Raw genomic sequence first — 20,575 nt, forward strand, 5'->3', positions numbered from 1 at the left:
TCTTCACAATATGCCAGTTCCAGCAGAAGGGGTGGCAAGTGCTTTCCACTCTTGCCCACAGTAACACATGGACTACAGTGAGAGCACCCTGCAAAGAAGCAGGAGTTGTTGCTTTCAGTCTTCTTGGGTTTAGGAGGGAGTTGATCCCTGGTCTCTCACAGTGTGATGTGTCCTCACTCCCTGTGACTAGCCTTTTGCAAACTGCAAGCCTCTCAAATCTGTCACTGAATTTTGCAGAAGCTTCTGTGGAGGAGAAATCCACATGTTCTGCATTGCAAGTGGGTCGAGATGCTTCCCTGTAGCCTTGCTGCTGGCTCTTAAGCATTAGGGAAAGGTGAGAAGGTCAGGTACAGACTTGTGTTCAGCCTTTCCTGCTGCAGTGCTCTGCAGAGCTTCCTGCTTGGCAGTTGCAGGTTGCTGGCTTCTCTTTCCACACCCACCTCTTTTAAGCACGCATAAACCCCTCAATCAGGGGTTTGGATTCCATTGCAAGCACAAAGCAACTAAACTATCAGTGCTTCAGGCATTTTTTGTGCCCTGAAATAAATAGTGAGGACAATTCCCTTAAGCTAAGTTGCATGGATGGTATTTGTGTCTGTTCATGGGTGCACATAGCATACCTTCAGTCCTGGCCAGCTGGAATCTTAAACATGGATAATCTTTCTTTTGCAGCACTGTGATACGTATTTGAGCTACTGGTATTGCCATCAGTTGGTAATTTTCCTTCCTTTTCGTGTGGGTGATCAAGCCTAGATGGGTTGATACCATGGCATTCTTTTCACCGGCAGAAGAAATACATTTCATTACATTACAGGACATTTGTTGCCATATTGCTGTAGAAAGCAGAGGTGCTTTTTTTTAAAGACACAAATGTCTTGTCATGGTGTGTGTTGTGGTTTAAGCATGTGCTATAGAAAGAAACTTAAAACTTATTGTTATTTGCCAGGAAGAACCTTAGAGCTCTTATAAATTGAATTGGTTTGGATAAAAGTTGTTTTCCAAGACTTGGGTAATGGTGGTTACAGCAGCATTCATGAGCCAACTTGTTTTCACACACAGAGATCTGGTTAATATCTCTTAGCTGCCTGTGTTAAAGCCTTGCTTCCTGACTCAGTGTTTTGGATCTGAGAGGAAAGTTTTGGAGCCTCTGGGGAAAATATAAGTTGTTATTGCCTGGAGAAAAGCCACAGACACTGGGCATAGACCTGTTCTTGAAGCTAGTAGGAAATCCAAAGGGGTAGCTGCAGCTGCTAAAGGCACCCTATGAAAGTAGTGTTCATCAAACTGCTAGTTGTCATACACACAGAATGGGCTTCAATGTATTTTCTCTAACACTAGATGTTTAGGTTCTCATTGCTTTGTACATGGCGAGAGGGCTCTCAAGTCTCACCTTCAGGTCTGGATGGATCAGGTAACAGGCCAGCCATGTTTATTGGGCATTATTATTTTCCTTTGTCTAGCAAAAACCTGTCCAAGCTTCCCCTCCCTGCAGCTGTCAGTAGATGGTGTGGGCCTGAGATGCTTATGTGATTATCTGCAGTGCTGCCACGATGGGTGAATAAAGCTGTTATTCCAAAGCATTGGCAAGCACTGAGGTGGGAGCTAGTTCACCCACAGAAACAGAACATGACAGCATAAAATGTAGGACTAACAGAGATTGTTGTGAGCAGCTTTATGTGGTCTTCATTGGGAAAAAAGGTAGCTAGCTATATGGGGAAGGGGGTTTTTAGTTGTTTAAATGTTACCAATTTATAGGGAAAAGAAGAAAGTGCTGAATTTTGAAATAGATGCAATGAGAAAAAAAACCACCATTAAGCAAAGTGGAAGGTAGTTTGTGTTTTCATTAAGGGACTTTTTAACATTTACACTTTCAAGTACTTTTACCTTATGACTATGAAGGGTACAACTGTGTTGGGATAGAATCATAGAATCCCAGACTGGTTTGGGTTGGAAGGGACCTTATAGCTCATCCAGTTCCAACCCCCTGCCATGGGCAGGGGCATCTTCCACTAGAGCAGGTTGCTCCAAGCCCCTGTGTCCAACCTGGCCTTGAACACTGCCAGGGATGGGGCAGCCACAGCTTCTTTGGGCACCCTGTGCCAGCGCCTCACAGGGAAGAACTTCTAAGAGTTCATCTCAATCTCCCCTCTGTCAGTTTAAATCCATTTCCCCCTTGTGCTGTCCCTACAGTCCCTTGTATACTTCAGAGCTTTTTAATAGTCAGTTAAGTGTATAGTACCTGTGAGTGGCAATGCAAGTTGTAAGATGTGGTTTGCATACAGTATGTGTTCCTCTAAACAATGAGTATATAATTTTGAAATTCACTTGTTCCGAGGGTTGGTTTCCCACATCCACAAGCCCTATAGGAAAGGCTCCTGTGTATACATGACCCCTGCATTAAAATGCACAGCAACCTCATTCCTCAATCCTGCCTTAACCTGTAGCCTGGCTGATTTCATCCACCTGACAGGATGAACCAGTGGCTGGTGTTGCTAGTGCATGTGTCCATCCTGTCTTGTCTTTTCTTTGTCTGTCCTGCAGTGTTTGTCTGTATGTCTGTTTATAGATGAAGGGGCAGAGGATAAGGTGGGACTGCTGCACCACTGCCCAGGCTGTGGGCCTGCTGCCAGCAGGTAGTGGGGTAAACACCTGGCCCCCTCCATTTCAGTGTCTCTACCCGATGATGAGCCCTGCAATTCAGATGAGGAGTACTATGAACACTCTTTGTTCAGCTCAGAGTGGACTGGCTTTAGTACATGTCCCAGTGCCACAGTGAAGAGCACAGCGGTCTTGTTGGGCCATGATGAAGGTGAACTGAGCATGGTCCCATTTTGTTCTCTCCCCCTCTACCCGCCTGCCATCCATCCCATGTATCACATTACAGCCTGTGATTGCTGCCTTCTGGGGAGGGAAACCTGGTAGTGCCTTCTCCTCACATGGAAATGATGCCCCTCCAGAGTCTCTCCATGTCAAAGTGAAGCTGAAGTGTGAGCAATGAAAGGAGCAGCTAAATAAAAGAAGTGTAAGCTAATGTGTTCTTTGTGCCAAAGAATTACTGCAAAATAGGCAAAAGATTGTTACTGGAGGTGAGTTGGTTGTTAACACTGGGGGAAAAGCCCCATATCTACACCAAAGATAGCAGTGGAATGTCTTTACTTCTCCAGTAGGCAAAGGAAGCCAATTTTATCCCAGTATACACAGGTGACTTCAGGCAGTATTGGGTCATATTTGATCTCCAGTTGTTTTTGTGGATACATCCAGTTAACACTGTGTCAGCTGGCTGGAAACAAGGAGGGGGGAAAAAAAAATCACTGTTTCTGTACCCCCTTTTTCTATGGCCTGAGCACATCTGTAAGTCTTATTTTATCAGTGGGGGTTACATAAAAGTGAAATGGCTTTTGAGGAATCAAGGGAGAATGTATTTTGGTGACTTACAGGAATGCTGATACCTTCAAGGCAAAATAGATCACATTTCATCTTGCAGCATTTGACGAACTCAATTTTGAAGTTAAAACCAATACTGAATCCTTAAGAGGTTTGTGTCTTAGGAAAGTGGAGATGTATACCTGAAGTTGCTCACTGGGTCATTGCATCAAAACCAGATTTGTTCAGAGTTAACAGGATCATAGAATCATAGAATAATTAGGGTTGGAAAGGACCTTAAGATAATCTAGTTCCAACCCCACTGCTGTGGGAAGGGACACCTTACGCTAAATCATATCACCCAAGGCCACGTCCAACCTGGTCTTGAACACTGCCAGGTATGAAGCATTCACAATCTCTCTGGGCAATCTATTCCAGTGCCTCACCACCCTAACAGGAAAGAATTTCCTTCTTACATCCAATCTGAACTTCCCCTGTTTAAGTTTTAACCCGTTACCCCTTGTCTTCTCACTGCAGTCTCTAATGAAGAGTCCCTCTCCAGCACCCCTATAGGCACCCTTCAGATACTGGAAGGCTGCTATGAGGTCTCCACGCAGCCTTCTCTTCTCCAGGCTGAACAACCCCAACTTCCTCAGCCTGTCTTCATACGGGAGGTGCTCCAGTCCCTTGATCATCCTCGTGGCCCTTCTCTGGACTTGTTCCAACAGTTCCATGTCCTTTCTATGTTGAGGACACCAGAACTGCACACAATACTCCAGGTGAGGTCTCACAAGAGCAGAGTAGAGGGGCAGGATCACCTCCTTCGACCTGCTGGTCACGCTCCTTTTGATGCAGCCCAGGATACGGTTGGCTTTCTGGGCTGTGAGCGCACACTGAAGCCAGCTCATGTTCATTTTCTCTTTGACCAACACCCCCAAGTCCTTCTCCGCAGGGCTGCTCTGAATCTCTTCCCTGCCCAACCTGTAGCTGTGCCTGGGATTGCTCCGACCCAGGGGTAGGACCTTGCACTTGGCATGGTTAAACTTCATGAGGTTGGCATCAGCCCACCTCACAAGCGTGTCAAGGTCCCTCCGGATGGCATTCCTTCCCTCCAGCGTATCAACTGAACCACACAGCTTGGTGTCATCGGCAAACTTGCTGAGGGCACACTCAATCCCACTGTCCATGTCAGCGACAAAGATGTTGAACAAGACCAGTCCCAACACCGATCCCTGAGGGACACCACTCGTTACTGGTCTCCAGCCGGACATTGAGCCATTGACCACAGCTCTTTGTGTGCGGCCGTCCAGCCAGTTCTTTATCCACCGAGTGGTCCATCCACCTATCAAATTGATGTCGCTCCCATTTAGAGACAAGGATGTTGTGGGGGACAGTGTCGAATGCTTTGCACAAGTCCAGGTAGATGACATCAACTGCTCTACCCCTGCCCATCACTTCTGTAGCCCCATCGTAGAAGGCCACCAAATTGGTCAGGTAGGATTTCCCCTTAGTGAAGCCATGCTGGCTGTCACCAAGCACCTTGTTGATTTTCATGTGCTTAGCATGCCTTCCAGGAGAATCTGCTCCAAGATTTTGCCAGGCACAGAGGTGAGACTGCCTGGTCTGTAGTTCCATGGGTGATCCAATTTCCCCTTCTTGAAAATGGGAGTTATATTTCCCTTTTTCCAGTCATTGGGAACTTCACCTGACAGCCATGATTTCTCAAATATGATGGCCAGTGGCTTAGCAACTTCATTCCCCAGCTCCTTCAGGACCTGTGGATGGATCTCATCAGGACCCATGGACTTGTGCACATTCAGGTTTCTAAGATGGTCTCGAACCAGTTCCCCTCCTACAGTGGGTGCAAGGTCTTCATTCTCACAGTCCCTGCATCTGCCTTCCAAGACTTGGGTGGTTTTGTCAGAGCCTTTGCCAGTGAAGACCGAGGCAAAGAAGTCATTCAGAACCTCAGCCTTCTCCAAATCCTGTGTAGCCAGTTCTCCCGAGAGCTTCCTGAGGGGGCCTACGTTCTCCCTAGTCTGTTTTTTATTTGCTATGTACCTGTAGAATCCCTTCCTGTTATCCTTAACATCTGTAGCCAAGTTTAATTCTAACTGGGCCTTAGCTTTCCTAACCTGGTCCCTAGCTTCTCGGACAACATCCCTGTACTCTTCCCATGCCACCTGTCCTTGCTTCCACTTATTATAAGCCTCTTTTTTCAATTGAATTTTCCTCAGGAGCCCCTTACCCATCCAAGGAGGTCTCCTGGCCCTCCTGCTGCACTTCCTTCTGGTTGGGATGCAACACTCCTGAGCTTGTAGCAGGTGATCCTTGAATATCAACCAACAGTCCTGGGCTCCCCTGCCCTCTAGGGCTGTATCCCATGGAACCTTACTAAGCAGGTTCCTGAAGAGGCCAAAGTCTACTCTTTTGAAGTCCAGGGCAGTGAGCTTGCTGCACGCTCTTCTCACTGTCCTGAGGATCTCAAATTCAACCATCTCATGATCATTGCAACCAAGGCTGCCCTGGAGCATCACATGTCCAACGAGCCCTTCCCTGTTGGTGAGCACGAGGTCAAGCATGGCACCTTGTCATGCATCTCCTTGTCAGATCCTCTGTTACTTGCAGAAGGAAGTTGCCTTCCACACAATGGAGGAACCTCCTGGATTGCTTGTGCCGGGCCGTACCGTCCTTCCAACAGATGTCAGCGTGGTTGAAGTCACTCATGAGAACAAGGGCCTGCGGAGCGTGAGGCTTTTCCTATCTGTCTATGGAGTGCTTCGTCTGCAGGTTCTCCTTGATCAGGCAGCCTGTAACAGATCCCCACAGTAATGTCTCCCATAGCTATATTCCCTTTAACCCTGACCCACAAACTCTCTGTTAACCGCTCACCTGTCCCCGCACAGAGTTCCATACTCTCCAGCCTATCCCTAACATAAAGGTCAACTCCCCCTCCTCACCTGCCAGGCCTGTCTTTTGTAAAGAGCTTGTAACCTTCCATTCCAACACTCCAGTCATAGGAGCCATCCTACCATGTTTCTGTGATGCCTATTATATCATACCCCCATAGACGTGCACACATCTCTAATTCTTCTTGTTTGTTCCCCATGCTACGGGCATTTGTATAGAGGCATCTGAGCTGAGCTCCAAATGAAGCTGGCTCATTGGCTGGAGCAGCTGGGATATCTCTACATTGCTCCAAGCATTTATTATAGTTTCTGGCAACTGACTGGTTGTGTTGGAATGGAATGATGCCCCCCTCCCCAAACACATCTAGTTTAAAGCTTCCTTGACCAGTCTGGCAAGCCTCCTACCAAAACTGCTCTTTCCCTTCTTTATCAGACCTGCTCCACCAGCCCCCACTAGACCTGGCCTCCAAACTTGGGTCCCGTGTTCAAGACACCCAAACCCCTGACTAGGACACCACCCTTTTAACCATTTATTAACCTGGCTAATCCTTCTAGCTTTTTTTAGGTCCTCCCCTGTATCTTGGAGAATTTATGAAAAGACTGTCTGAGCTCCAGAGCCCCTAACCACCTCCCCCAGGGCTCTGTAGTCCTTCTTTATGTTCCCCAGGCTACTACTATCTATATCCCTAGCACCCACATGTATCACCAGGAGTGGGTAATAGTCCGTGGGACTTACTAGAGCAGGCAGCCTCTCTGCCACATCCCTGATCTGTGCCCCCAGTAGGCAACACACTTCCCTTGAGACGGGGTCTGGCCGGCAGACGAGTGCTTCTGTCCCTTTCAGTGTAGAGTCCCCTACTACTATGACCCACCGCTTTTTTCTAGCAGCACCAGTAGAGATCTTTACAGGGAATCAGCCGGCTGTTTCTGGCTCGAGTGCGTTTACTCATTAGCCCCCTGCAGGACAGCAAAGGGGTTCTGCGTGGGGACAGGGGATTTAGCCTTGCTTTTGGTTGTCCTTTTCCTTCTTTTTTTTTTGTTGTTGTTTTTTTTTTTTGTCACTAATTCCCAGCTTCCCACGTTAACGGCCTCCTTCTTTCCTTCATGACCTAGAGGTGAAGCTCGAGGCCCCTGCACAGTTTGGGCCAGGAGCAAGCATTCCTGCTTACTCTCAGCTTCCCTGACATCTCGCAGTCTATTAACAGCATCCCACAGCTCAGCCACCTGCTGCAGGAGGACCTCCACCACGGAGCACCGAGTGCAGCCCTGCCCATTGTGCACCATTCCCTCACAAGACCAGGTTAATATAGCTTCATAATGCAACAGAGCCAGAAAGAGATCAATGCTAATGACTGAAGATTGTTAAAGTCGGCACGTCTGCCTGAAGCTAGGGGAGGCAGCAAAAGGTGTCTGGGTGCCTGTAGCTGTACTTGGAGCACTCTTGGATTGGTTAGCTCTTGGTCAGCTTCCTTTTCAGTCATATGCATCTATCTCTGGTGAAAGTGGAAAGTCTCAGAACACCTATGAGGAATAGAGAGAAAAAACTGGGAAATAAGGTGGATCATCAGTGAAAAGATGGACATTATGAAACAACCCTCCTCACTTGCTGCCTGTAAGCTAGCAGCCTGTTTGGCATTAAAGAGTCTGCTGTACAAAGTCAGTCTCTAGGATTCCTTTGTTAAGACAGGGATAACTTTCTGCTGTGGTGAGTAATTAGTTTTAATCATGGCACATTGTGTGAAGTGTCTCAGGAAATGGAGGTGTACAGATTAAATTGCTCAGAGTAAAATGAGAGGCTTTCCTTAGGACTGTTTAACTGAAAGAGATGCACATACAAAACTTGATAAAATCAGAAAAAGAAAAGTAAAGCAAGTTATTCAAGTCAGGGCCTCTTGTAGTTGGACATCTCCTGTTCTGCCAGGCTGCCTCTGTAATCTGCCCATGCATCAATATCCTTGTAACAGTCTAGTTCTGATTCTGAATCTTCTGTCTTCTGTTCATTTAAGATATAGCATCTAACCTTAATTACATTTTTATATGTTGTTAATAATGTGTTGTACTTTACATAGTAATATTTTCTCAGCCTCAGTGTTTATGTTCCCTAAATCAGTTTTTAAAGGCCATAACTGAAGTGGATTGTTAATGGTGTGTTCTTTGTCAGCCCAGACTCAGGAGAAAAATCAAGCCCTAGTAAAGAGGTTTTACTTCAATGCCAAGAGGCTGGATACAGCCACTGCCAGCTTTGAAGCCACTTTGTTTTAAGTCTGATTCAGTAAAGCCCTTAATCGTAAGACTTGCATTAAACCCAAAGAGGTCATCAGGTTGACTGCAGCATGGCTGCTGATCAGCTGCTTAAGTATGTTGCTGAATCAAAGTTTTCACACTGAATCCTGAATTCTTATTGGAAGGGACACTTATAGAGCACAGTAGTATTCTGTCTGAGAAGCAATGGCAGGAGTACGGTCCAGAATGGAGACTTTTCTAATCATTCTTCTGACATGGCATGAGTAAAGTTGATGCTACCATAAATACAGATGAACAAGTAGCTATATTGCATTCGTGGGTTTCTTTGATTTAATTGGTGACAAGGAGCCTAGGGGCTGGTGGGGAAACGGGAAGGGAAATGAAGAGTCCTGGTGTTAAAACTGATTTTTCACACATAGAGCTCAGATGTCAGGCAGCCTAGGGGTGTAATTGTTTATAAACCTGCTCAGTGTAGGACTCTGGGCTGAATTCTTGTGAAACCATTAGCTATCAGCTATGCACAGGGCTTATTAAGCCTATGGAAGGGGCTTCATGTTTTACCAAATCCAGGATTCATATGGTAGATTGACTAGCTGGCATTTAGCAATCTGTGTTGCCAAGGTCAGTTGAAAGAAATTAATGCCTCATACCTTCCTCCACCTCAGTTGAATGTCTTGTACTGGACTGAACAGAGCATTTAGCAGAAAAATACCAGTGTACTTTGAGATCATTGATGCGTTGGTGTTCTCAGAGCCATCCATCGTTCAATACCATCTCCATTTGCAATGACTGTTTGACCCCCAGTCATCTCTGGGAGAGGTATACCTGTAAAACACTTTCAGTTCTCATCTTACAGCATAATCATGTTTCTGTGGGGGAGATGGGTTTCTGGTTTGGCTTTTACCTTAAGGAAAATTCAGTTCCACAATGACTAAAATGGCTGGATACTAGCTGTCCTTTGACACAATTACATCCAAAATATTCAGAGCTGAAAGTGTTATGTAAAAGCAGTCCTGTTAAGCTGTGTGCTTGGTGTTTACTGTTGGTGTTGATGTCACCTCCTTTTTCCATCCCCAAGAAGAAGAACCAGTAAAGAGTCTGATGGCTGTGGAAGCGAAACCTGCTGCTCTTCCAGGGAAGCAATTGGGGAAAGAGCATGGGCCCACTGAGCCTTCGGACCAGACAAAAGGCCTCTGTAAGGGTCAGTCGGATTCTGGTTTGGAGGCCAAAGTGTGTCATGAAGACAAAGTGCCAAGTGTGGCATCCAGCAGGGAGAGTGTAACTGTTGTGGCGGAAATACTCCTAAAAGACACATCCCCTTCCTCAGCTGAGGAAGGTGTGTCCTCCTTAGGTTTGCATGTGTTTGCTGCCAGTGAATCCTTCAGCTTTCTCCAGTGCTTTCCAAGGCTGCTTCATTTCCTGTTCTTCCCATTTATGACTGCTCTTGTTATTATGCTTGAAGAGTGTGTAGCAGATAATATGATTGCATAGGTGTCGTATGACAACATGGTTTCCCACCACTGCGGCTGATTCCTGATTTTTTACTTTGCCATGACAAAATGTGCTTTGCAGCTAAGCTGATTCCTCTGCCTAAGCCTTTTTCCCCCATCTCAGATGTGTTTGCCAGTCACATTGCTAATCTATGTACATTTTTTTCTTTTTGGTGCAGAGATTCATCTGCTTTTCTTTCAAAAAGTAGATTTATTGACTTTGATTATGACATAAAGAGGCTTAAACTCTAGAAATGTTTTCATTTGCAGTCTGCAGGTTTTTTGTTTGGTTTTGGGTTTTTGTGTGTGTGCTTCAGTGCATTCTGGTTTAGCTTCCCTAAAGCTATTGCTTTTTATGTCATATCCTTGCCATTCATCGAAGCCTACCCTTCCTCTCCTCAGTCATTGACAGAACTCTGATTTTTTGTGTCTTACCTTATCACAAATTTTTAACCCTGCTGGAATGACCTTCTTTGGCAAAACCTCCATCACTTCCACTGGGATGTTTGCCTTCATAGTGAAGCAATTCAGTAGCTTGGGGTCGTAGGGTGAAGTTCTGATCTGCTCACTCAGCAAAATATTTACTGAAGTCATATTTCAGTATGTAAGAACTAGGCTATTTTTTAATGGTATTTCTCTGCAGCCAGCGCAACAGAGTGTAAAGACACACTGTGTGGAGTAGTAATGTACCCATTCACTACCTGGCTAAGAAATGCTGCATTTGGGAGGCTGGTGTTCTGGCTGGCCCAGCTAAAGAATATTAAATTCTCTTGGCAGTGAGACTATGTTTTGATGTCATTGGTATTGTTCATTTGCACTACAGTAAGAGGCACAGTAGGATACATAAAGAAAGCCAGTATCTAGCTATTTAATTCCTGTGAAACAAGACTAACATGGGCTCACTGGCCATATTTTTATACTTCATGGGACTGTCAAATGTACCAAATGTAAAAATATAAAGGAGCAAAATTACTGTAGCAGACCTCTGTTTTTTCTACCTGTAGAGTTTTGAATGGCAGTTGCCATTTTGATTAAATGTTAATGTATGGAAATATTTAAAGAATGTCCAATGCTTTGGTATTAATTGGTCTAAAAAATTTTGATTCATCAAAGTAAAAAGGTGGCTCTGCAGACTTGAAATCAGAGACAAAGAGATTCAGAGTCAGCCCAATGCTTGCTGTAACAAGCTTTGGAAAACCACTCATAAAACTTTTTTTACAGATCACACTGCAGAAAGTTCTGCCACATTTTGCAGTGTCTGGCTTCATATTTTCCATGATAGGAAGATTTCTGTAGGATGGAAATCATTATTTTCCATAAGACATTAAAAAAAAACCAAGCTATTAATGATAACAGAATGCAGATAAAATAAACCCCAACAACTAGATATTATTCCCTAAAAATATAGTGGCAGACAATAAGAGCAGCATTTTTTGTTTCAAATTAATTTAATTAGGGCCTGACGTACAGTCATTGAAACAAGCCATGTATTCGTTGACTTCAGCTAGAGCTGAAAATAGCTGTCCATTTTGAAGACTAGACCTCCAAGATCTGGGACTATTAAAAGCTCAGTTGCTGATTTGCACATACAGGTTTCATGACAGCAGTGAGATTTTTGTCATTTGCCAAAGACTGAATGTCAAAAATCGGTAGGATTAAATCCCCAGCCTCTTCTGACACTTGTAAACCCTTTTGTGTGCAATATTTATTTGTCTTAGGCTACATGTAGAAGAAAAATGTAAAAAGGATAGAAAAATGTATAACTGTGTATGTTTTAAATGTCAGCACCATACAAAGATACCATTGATTGGACTTAATTAATCTTGCAGACTTGACTACTGCAAATCTAACATAAGCTACAAGAGTCCATCAAAGCATACCAGGGAAGTGAGGATTACTTGTGGTTTTGCTGTTGTGTACAAACCATGAAATGAAGAAATCACATGAAATCATCTCATTTCAGTGGTCACATATTTATATGTGTTCAACTCACATTTTCACTATAAAACCTCATATATTGAAAGGAAACTAGGATTTTACACTTTAAAACAGATTTCTAAGTGGATGGCCTTGCTGCATGTTTGCATCTTTCTCCCTTTGCTTTCCATCATTCATACCAAGATGTTGTTTGTTGTAAGCCACATGACTGCCTGCCTGTAAGTGCTTTAAATAATCTTGTTATAAAACCCAAACAAACTACTTCAGATTTACTTGCAGCCACGAAGATGGAATTCCGTGTCCAGGAGGGCGCACGCCCTTTCGCAGCAGAACCATTAGACACAAAGCAACATGAATCTGGGAAAGACAGTAAGACTGGTGAGAAACCTAAATACGATGCCTTAGTTCCACAGCCATCAAAAACAGAGGCTATAGAGAAAAAGGATTCACAGAGCAAAGACACCGAAAAAATGCCTTCACCTCTATCAGAACAGATCTTGGAAACTGATTCACAAAAGAAAGGGGAAGCCAGTTTTGCAGAACCTGGTGCCAAGCCTCCTGCTTCTCAAGAACAAAAGGACTTGTCATTTGAACTGCCTAAAGGGAGCAAAACAGAAGAAAGGACTGCAGATATGCCTCCACCATCCAGCCAAGCTATGTCTATGACATTTAAAGATGATCTTAAAGATGTCCGAGATCGTCCCATCAGCCATGGTGAAAGTTCTCTATTGCTATCAGAATTCAAGGCAGAAGGAGTCAAAAGTGAACTTCCTTCAGGTCTGTCTCCTGCTGTCCCCCAGGAGCTTCCACTTGAAGACAATTCCAAAACAAAACAAGAACCCACAGACCAACTGTTTGCCAAAGATCTCACTAAAGACAGGACGCTAGCTCTGCAGGAAGTCTCAGCAGTAACTGTAGATGGCATGAAAACGCCAAGCACCCAGAAAATCCCTGCATGGGGGGAGGAAAAGGACATGACCAAGGATGAGAGTGATGAAGAAGAAAGGTATGACTTCTATGATAAAGGGGATGCTCAAGCATTAGATGGTGGTAAACTGACCACAGAACCTGAAATTAAGGCACTTTTCCTAGACAAAGCAGACTTTCAAAAGGCTGGTGAAGCTAAAAAGTCACCTGATATTTTCACAGCAGAAAAAGAAATGGACCAAAGTGGACTCCCAGCAACAGTAGACATGAAAAAGGAAGCGCAGCCAAGCACACACGTACTCCCAGCCAAGTTAGGCCATGAACTGACCCTTGAGAAAACAGTAGAGCACCCTGATAGCACTCAGCTATCCAGAGTAACAGAGAGAGCCCCTGAGGCACCAAGTTTAACCACTGACAAGACTCTTACTATGGAAGCTTCTCAAGAGAAAGATGTTAAAAAAGATAAGACAAGTGTTTCAGCTCCTCAAACCAAAGAAGAGGAGGATCGATCAGGAATGTCAAAGTACTTTGAAACCTCTGCTTTGAAAGAGGAAGCCTTCAAAGCAGATGCTCTGAAACAAGGCAGTGATTACTATGAGCTAAGTGACACCAAAGAGAGTGTCTATGAGCCTTATCAGACAGATCGTCTAATACCTGAAGACAAAGAAGAAGAGGAGGAAGAACTGCAGACAGAATTGGATCAGCAGCAGAGTGCACCTGCTCATGAAATAGGGTACAGTACCCTGGCTCAGAGCTTTACACCAGACAAGTCAGAAGAGCCGAATTCCCCAACAGAACGAATGTTCACAATTGACCCCAAAGTCTATGGGGATAAGAGAGAACTCCACAGTAAAAATAAAGATGACCTAACTCTGAGTAGGAGCCTGGGACTTGGGGGCAGATCCGCAATTGAACAGAGAAGTATGTCTATTAACTTGCCCATGTCCTGCCTGGATTCCATAGCTTTAGGATTTAGCTTTGGTCGTGCACATGATCTTTCTCCCCTTGCTTCAGATATTCTAACTAACACTAGTGGCAGTATGGATGAAGGTGATGACTACTTGCCAGCAACCACACCAGCACTGGAGAAGGCTCCCTGTTTCCCTATTGATAGTAGAGAGGAAGATGAACATATTGAAGAAGAAAAAGCAATGGCAGAAGAAAAAGTCCAGCCTGAGACTGTGGCCGAATCACCTTTCCTGGCCAAAGATTATTACAAAAATGGGGCTGTCCTAGCTCCTGACCTGCCTGAAATGTTAGACTTAGCAGGGACAAGATCTAGGTTAGCCTCTGTGAGTGCAGATGCTGAGGTGGCACAGAAGAAATCAGTTTCTTCTGACACTATTGTAGAAGACAGCAGCACAGCCCTGCCCCCTGTGACAGATGAAAACCACGTGACTCTCAAAGCTGAAAGTCAGCTAGAAGACTTGGGCTACTGTGTTTTTAATAAGTACACAGTCCCACTCCCTTCTCCAGTTCAGGACAGTGAGAATTTGACGAGTGAAACCTGTCCGTTTTATGAAGGCACAGATGAGAAACTGAGACGCGGCGTAGCTCCTGACCTGTCTTTGATAGAAGTGAAGCTGGCAGCAGCTGAAAAATCCAAAGAATTCCTCAGTGAAAAAGACTTAGGTCAGCATGCCACTGGTGAGTCTGTTCTGGCGAGGGACTTTGAGCAGGAAAAAAGAGATAAGCTGGATACTGTGCTAGAAAAAAATGAAGATCATCTTGACTCTAGAGAGGTCTGTCTCATTAAAGGTGCAGAGCCGGAGAAGACAAGACCTGAGGCAATCTTAGAAATGAAAGAGGAAAGTGTGGCTGATAAAGTTCATGTAACTGGCGATACCATGTATGACAGAATATCAGCTTCCGAGACAGCAGTAGAAAAAGGTGCTGTTTTTTCATCAATAGAGAAGGAGGAGAAGACTCTTTGTGTTGTTCCTGAGTTAGCTGAGGTAGAAGCTCCAATTAAACCGGATTACAATGCTATAAAGCATGATATGGAAGTGGCTGCAATGAGAGCTGACCAAGAATATCAGAGTCAGTTAGAAGCTAAGATTAGCGAGGTTACTTCTCTCCTGTCAGGGAAGGACAAAGCCTCTGTTAAAAGAGCAGAGCCTGAACCCAAAGATACTCAACAGAAAGATCAGACCATCTTGTCCAGAGAAGCAAAGGATGCAGATGTACTTTCCAAGATCGAGCCTAGTTATGTGAAGGACAGCAGCAAACTGTCAGAAACAGAAATTAAAGAAAAAGTAACTAAGCCCGATCTGGTACATCAAGAGGCAGTTGATAAAGAAGAGTCTTATGAATCTAGTGGAGAGCATGACCAAGGCCAAGAAAGTTTGAATGGAGAATCCTTGAAACCAGAGGATATCAAAGCAGAACCTGCAAAGCGTCCTGTGTCTGATGAAGAGCTGCCTGCACAGTTACCAGCAAAGGAGCCTTCTATGGAGCTCCTCCTTCCAAAAGCTGAGCCTCTCCAGGAAGAGCCTGCTGAGATTCAGATGGAGAGTATACCACAGCCTGCAGAAGGAACTGAAAAGACTCCTGATACAGCTGTGAAACCTATGGAAGTCCAAAATCTGCTGCCATGTGAAGTGACAGCTGGGGCCTCAAAAGAGGAAGAACATGAGGAAGAAGAGGTAGGGCTAGAAGAAATCAAAGAAGATAAACAGCATCTCATATCAGAAATGCCCTCAGAAACAGACTTTGGGAAACCTACTACTGAAGAAATGCTAGCCAAGGGCAGCCCAGAAGCACTGCCTGAACTGAAGGGCATTATTGAATCAGTGGTGACAGTAGAGGATGACTTTATCACAGTGGTCCAGACAACAGTTGATGAGGGTGAATCTGCTTCTCACAGTGTGCGCTTTGCTGCTACTCAGCAGGAAGACATTGAAACAGGGGACTCCCAGGCTGAAGAGGAGCTGGAGGTTGAGGAAATGGCAGACATTCAAGTTGAGCCCAAGGAGGGCTCCCCAGAAGCTCCTGCTTCACCCCAGAGAGAAGAAATCCTACTCACTGACTACAAGACAGAGACGTGTGACGATTACAAAGATGAAACAACAATCGATGAATCCGTCATGGACACAGACAGTCTCTGGGCAGATACTCAAGGTGTGCATTATCCTTTCTGTTTTGTCTGTTAAATACTTTTGCTTTCAAATCATAATGATCAAAGAGCAAGATTATTATAGTTATAACAGTAATCTCAGCATGTTTCAGAAAAATGGTAAAACAGTCTGCCTTTTTCTATTAATGCCTACTCTGTCTTCAACTATTTTTCCCTGCTCCACCTCAGTATTGTTAACATTTTTTACTAATCTTTTGTTTGTTGTTATAATTTCCTCTGATCCTACAGATGATGATAGGAGCATCATGACTGAACAGTTAGAGACTGTTCCTAAAGAGGAGAAGGCAGAGAGAGAATTGCGAAGATCATCTCTCGATAAGCATAAAAAAGAGAAACCTTTTAAAACTGGGAGAGGCAGGATTTCTACTCCTGAAAGGAAAATAGCTAAAAAGGAACCTAGCACACTCTCCAGAGATGAAGTGAGAAGGAAAAAAGGTTCATTTAACACTCCCTATTACAATATATATATTTTTATTTATTTACTTTTTTACTGTTGTACAGTACTATCTGGTTAGTCTGTTGTAGATGATGTGCACCGTAACCGTATTAGCGGTGGTGCTTTCTCATGAGATAGTGTACAACTCTTATGAAAAGCCAATGTGCAAGGCTCACTGCTCCACCGGCCCCATTTCACTGTAGGCATCCCCACTGACCACTGGGTGGCACACCTGACATTAATGCACCAGTGGTCCCCCCTTTTCCTACTTAGGCTTTGTTCACCCTGGTAGAAGCGATGCGTTGGGTTGAAGTGGTGGAGCAGTGGGCCTGCTGCTTGATGTATTGTCATGAAATTGTTTGCTGGGTTCTTTTCCTGATTCTATGTTTTTGTGTTTTTTGTCCATAGCAGTGTATAAGAAAGCTGAACTTGCTAAAAAAACTGAGGTTCAGACCCACTCTCCTTCCAGGAAAATCATTTTAAAACCTGCTATCAAATATACTAGACCAACTCATCTCTCCTGTGTTAAACGGAAGCAGACAGGTGACTGCGTTCTGTTCAGTTATGCAATGTGGCTGGCAAACATAGACATTTTTCTTTTTGTAACTCTCATGGCTATAGCAGCTTCTCTGTTTTTTATTTCTTCCTCCAAGAATATCAGTCTTCACAAATAGTATTGCTTCTTTTTTTTTTTTTTTTTGTGGCTTGTATCATTTTTCTTCTTTCTTTCCTGGTTTTGGTTTATTTCTTTACTGGAGGCCATGATCATGTATGCTTGTCATTGCTTGGACCTCCAAGTGCTGTGGTTGTAACTTGGCATCATGCTTATAGTGTGGTGTTGTAGGAATCCCTACTCATCATTTTGGTTTTTTTGTTCTTTTTTTTTAATTATGCCTTTTTTTTTTTCTGGTGGGAAAATGTTGACAGCTTCAACCATGGGATGCATTTCCATTACTTTGCTTTTTTACTCTCATGCATAATAAGAAGTGTTTCAGAGTTATATTTTGTTAATTGATGATATCTATATTGACACTTCCCAATCTGTCACTGATGTTTCTGCTGTACAGTCAAAATCCACAGGGAGAATCCAGCCACACGCAGCGTGAAGCTGAGAGAGAAGAAATCTGGGCTCACACTACGAATGCATTCCAAGCACAAATCTTAATATTTGGTAGAGGAAGATGAAAGGATGAAACAAATGATTCCTGTTCCAGCTTGATAGGTGTATCATTATTTAGCAAACCAAAAAGAATATTTTCAGCACTTTCATCATATTATTCATTGTTACTGTGAGTTCAGGGTGGAAAGATGAACATCTTTACTTTGTTGGTGATCTTAAAACAAAGAAATTGTTAAAAGAGGTGAGGTTTTCTGTCATGTAACACAGCCGCATGCTGCAGTGCAGTTATTCAAGAGTGTAACCAGGGCTACTAAGAGAAGAACCATGCACAGCAATGTAGAACTACATGAGCCTCTTCTCATAGCTTAGAAATGAAGAACAGGATTACCCATCCTATAGTTACACAGTGCAGTACCAAAAGTGTCCTTCCTAAGAAGTCACTCCTATTCAGTTTTGTACCAGTGAGTCTCTCCTGTTCCAAATTCAGATCAGTCTCAAGATACTTATACAAGGGTACCTTTAATGTCATGCCTCAACTGTATGAAGTTTGTACTGTCTGCTGATTGTATTCCATTAGGAAAACAGAACTAAATATTCAGTCCCATCGCCTTGCTCCTCTGGGGGAATCTGGTCCTTTTACTTCCTCTTGCTTCCCCCATGAGAAATGAAGCCCGGGAATGAAAGGCTGATCCAGACCCTTCTGTGCTGCTGTGATGACTCCTCCTCAGTTTGCAGTCTCTAGGCTGTCCTAACTTGCACCTGGACCAGAGTACCAAGGAGAGAGGAATCTTTAAAAAGCATTAGAACAACTCCTGTAACTCCCTTTTACAGTTTGCTGAAGGACAGCTTGATCAGCTCAGAAGTTATGACCTATAATTCACATATTCTTTCAAAAGACCCAAGGAGTTCAGTAAGCTGTGGAAATGGGGGGAGGGGGGAAGCGTTGGCTCTGTAGTGTTCCCACCTTTGCCTACCCTTCTGCAGCCATGTGGTTGGTGCTGTCTTGCCTTCACTTTACGAATAACTCCTCTGAACTCTTCTGGCCCATAGTGTCCTGCAGAGGCCTGAGTCACACCAGTAGACTTGCATAAGGAATCTGCCTGGTGCCTTAAACGTGTGCTGCCTGGCAACTGTCAGAGCTGCTTTTCTCTCACTCCAGTACATAGTGCAGCAGATATTTTAGTCAAAATGAAGAATGTAATAGAAAAATGAATTCCTGGTACATTTAAATACTGAGATAGAAAGCAACCAACAAATGATGGAGCCAGATTGATCATAAAATCTTCAGTAATGAGGGCTGAACTTTGAGGCTTGGGCTCTAAAGCAGGAGAGCTTGAACTGCACCACAATGTGAACAATGTGAAAAATATCTCGTGTTTCACTAGCTCTTTCCAGGATCTGTAATTTTGAGGGACATTGTCTCTCTCCCACTATTATGTAAAATATAGCGCTGTTTCTTGAAGCCATTTTTAACTGTCACTGTGTCCTATTTGGAATAGTCTTGTCAGCTTTAGTGATACCTGGCCAATGGTCTGTCACTGGAAGTCCCTGAACAGTGTAGTCTGTATAACTTTTGAGTTGCAGTCAGTGAAAACCTCCATGTTTCATTTACTATGACTTTAAATTGGAACATATAAGTGCCTACAAAAAATACTTGCTCATATTTTCTACACAGTGGCCAGGGAAATGACATCTTTCCCATTTCCCCTCAACACCAGAAAAAAATTCCCATGTCACTGGTGAGCACTGGCAAATACTGGTAACTTTCAGTGCCATATCCACAAGGGATATTCTTTTTAAGAGACTCACCTGGGCCATTTGAAAAAGAAACTTCATGGCCACCTCTGAGGAAAGGCTTGTAAAAGTCTTTGCCTTGGCTGGTGTAGGTTCATGAATGAAACCCCAGTTTTGACTGGTGTTTTGTTAGTGGCTGTAAGATGCCACTGTAGTTGTGCCATCAGAGGGGTGTTTACAGTGGCAAGACTCAGACCATTACCTGGCTATGAGTAGGAGTTACTAAGTGATACACTTCTGTTCCTTGTCTTCAATTCTGGGGTTACCCCCTGAGGTAGAACACGTTTGTTGTGTATTTAAACTGGCAGCAGTGCCTTTAGAGATGTTTTGTTCAGATGGAGAAGTTGTGGTGCTCTCAAGGTAAGTCCACACAAGCAGCACAGCTAGTCTTTCCACTTCATGGTGGTGGCTGGTTAGGGCTCCATGCCAAGAGAAGGAGGAAGGATGCTATTTGTGATTATTTAGAAGAGATGCAAACCAGAACAAACCCAGCAGTAACGGATGCGGTAAAATGTGATGCAGGAGGACTGTGCTGTACTCATCCCTCTTATGAATCCAGAACTGAAGTACACAGTTACATTCTTTTCCTCCTCAAAAGCTTTCTCCCCTACTTCTTCAATTTATTAAATAAGTATTTTATTAAGATGGCAGAACTAGAGTGGGAAGTGTTGCAGAAAACCAATGGTCTCCTCACCATGCCTGGGAACTGCACAGGGAAAGGAGAAAATGAATTGGCTCTGTCCTGTATGATGCATTGTGGTTGGGTTACAGTTGGAAGACAGTTGGGTTTACTGTCAGAAGGTTGTCACCTGTGATGACTGTCCTGCCTCTACATTTACTAAGGACATCCTGGCACAGATGCCGAAAGATTTCACTTCTGTTTTTGTGTGGCAGATCACTTCCTGAGCAGCAGTGTTGGGGTGAAACTAATAACCTGCTTTCCAAAAAGCTGCTTTGTTCCAAAACTTTTCATAAGGAGGGAATCCAAGTCAGAGAGCACAGTCTTACCTCAAACTATGTTCTATCAAATAAACAAAACACTAAATTAACATACTTGAAATCACAGATAGAATTTGAATTGCTGAAGTCTGGGGCCTTAGTTGACCCATGGCACACGGACCTTGTTGACGCAACTAGGATGATAATTCAACAGTGCAGCTCTCTCTTCCCATGAGGAGTTTTACCTAACATTTTGAAAACTGGTGATTTTAGGGTCTC

The 20,575-nt window shown here is 43.9% G+C and overlaps 1 protein-coding gene across 37 annotated transcripts in view; it reads left to right on the top strand.

Annotated features, from left to right (window-relative positions):
- MAP2 (microtubule associated protein 2) overlaps nt 1-20,575 on the top strand; it is a 226,993-nt gene that overhangs the window by 179,093 nt on the left and 27,325 nt on the right. For 10 of the 37 annotated variants that reach the window (XM_061459052.1, XM_061459161.1, XM_061459114.1 and 7 more), the window contains 4 exons: nt 9,595-9,852; nt 12,212-15,991; nt 16,236-16,442; nt 16,852-16,986. The exons of 6 other annotated variants lie outside the window; for them this stretch is intronic. In XM_061459052.1, the coding sequence (XP_061315036.1) occupies nt 9,595-9,852; nt 12,212-15,991; nt 16,236-16,442; nt 16,852-16,986 (4,380 nt within the window). The remainder of the gene's footprint in view (nt 1-9,594; nt 9,853-12,211; nt 15,992-16,235; nt 16,443-16,851; nt 16,987-20,575) is intronic. 21 more of the 37 variants (XM_061459187.1, XM_061459302.1, XM_061459319.1 and 18 more) reach the window with 9 other exon arrangements.

Source organism: Pezoporus flaviventris, unplaced genomic scaffold, assembly GCF_033815535.1.
Source record: "Pezoporus flaviventris isolate CSIRO_AGI_PZ_B2104156 unplaced genomic scaffold, CSIRO_AGI_Pfla_v1 ptg000001l, whole genome shotgun sequence".
In the NCBI taxonomy this organism is placed as follows: domain Eukaryota; kingdom Metazoa; phylum Chordata; class Aves; order Psittaciformes; family Psittacidae; genus Pezoporus; species Pezoporus flaviventris.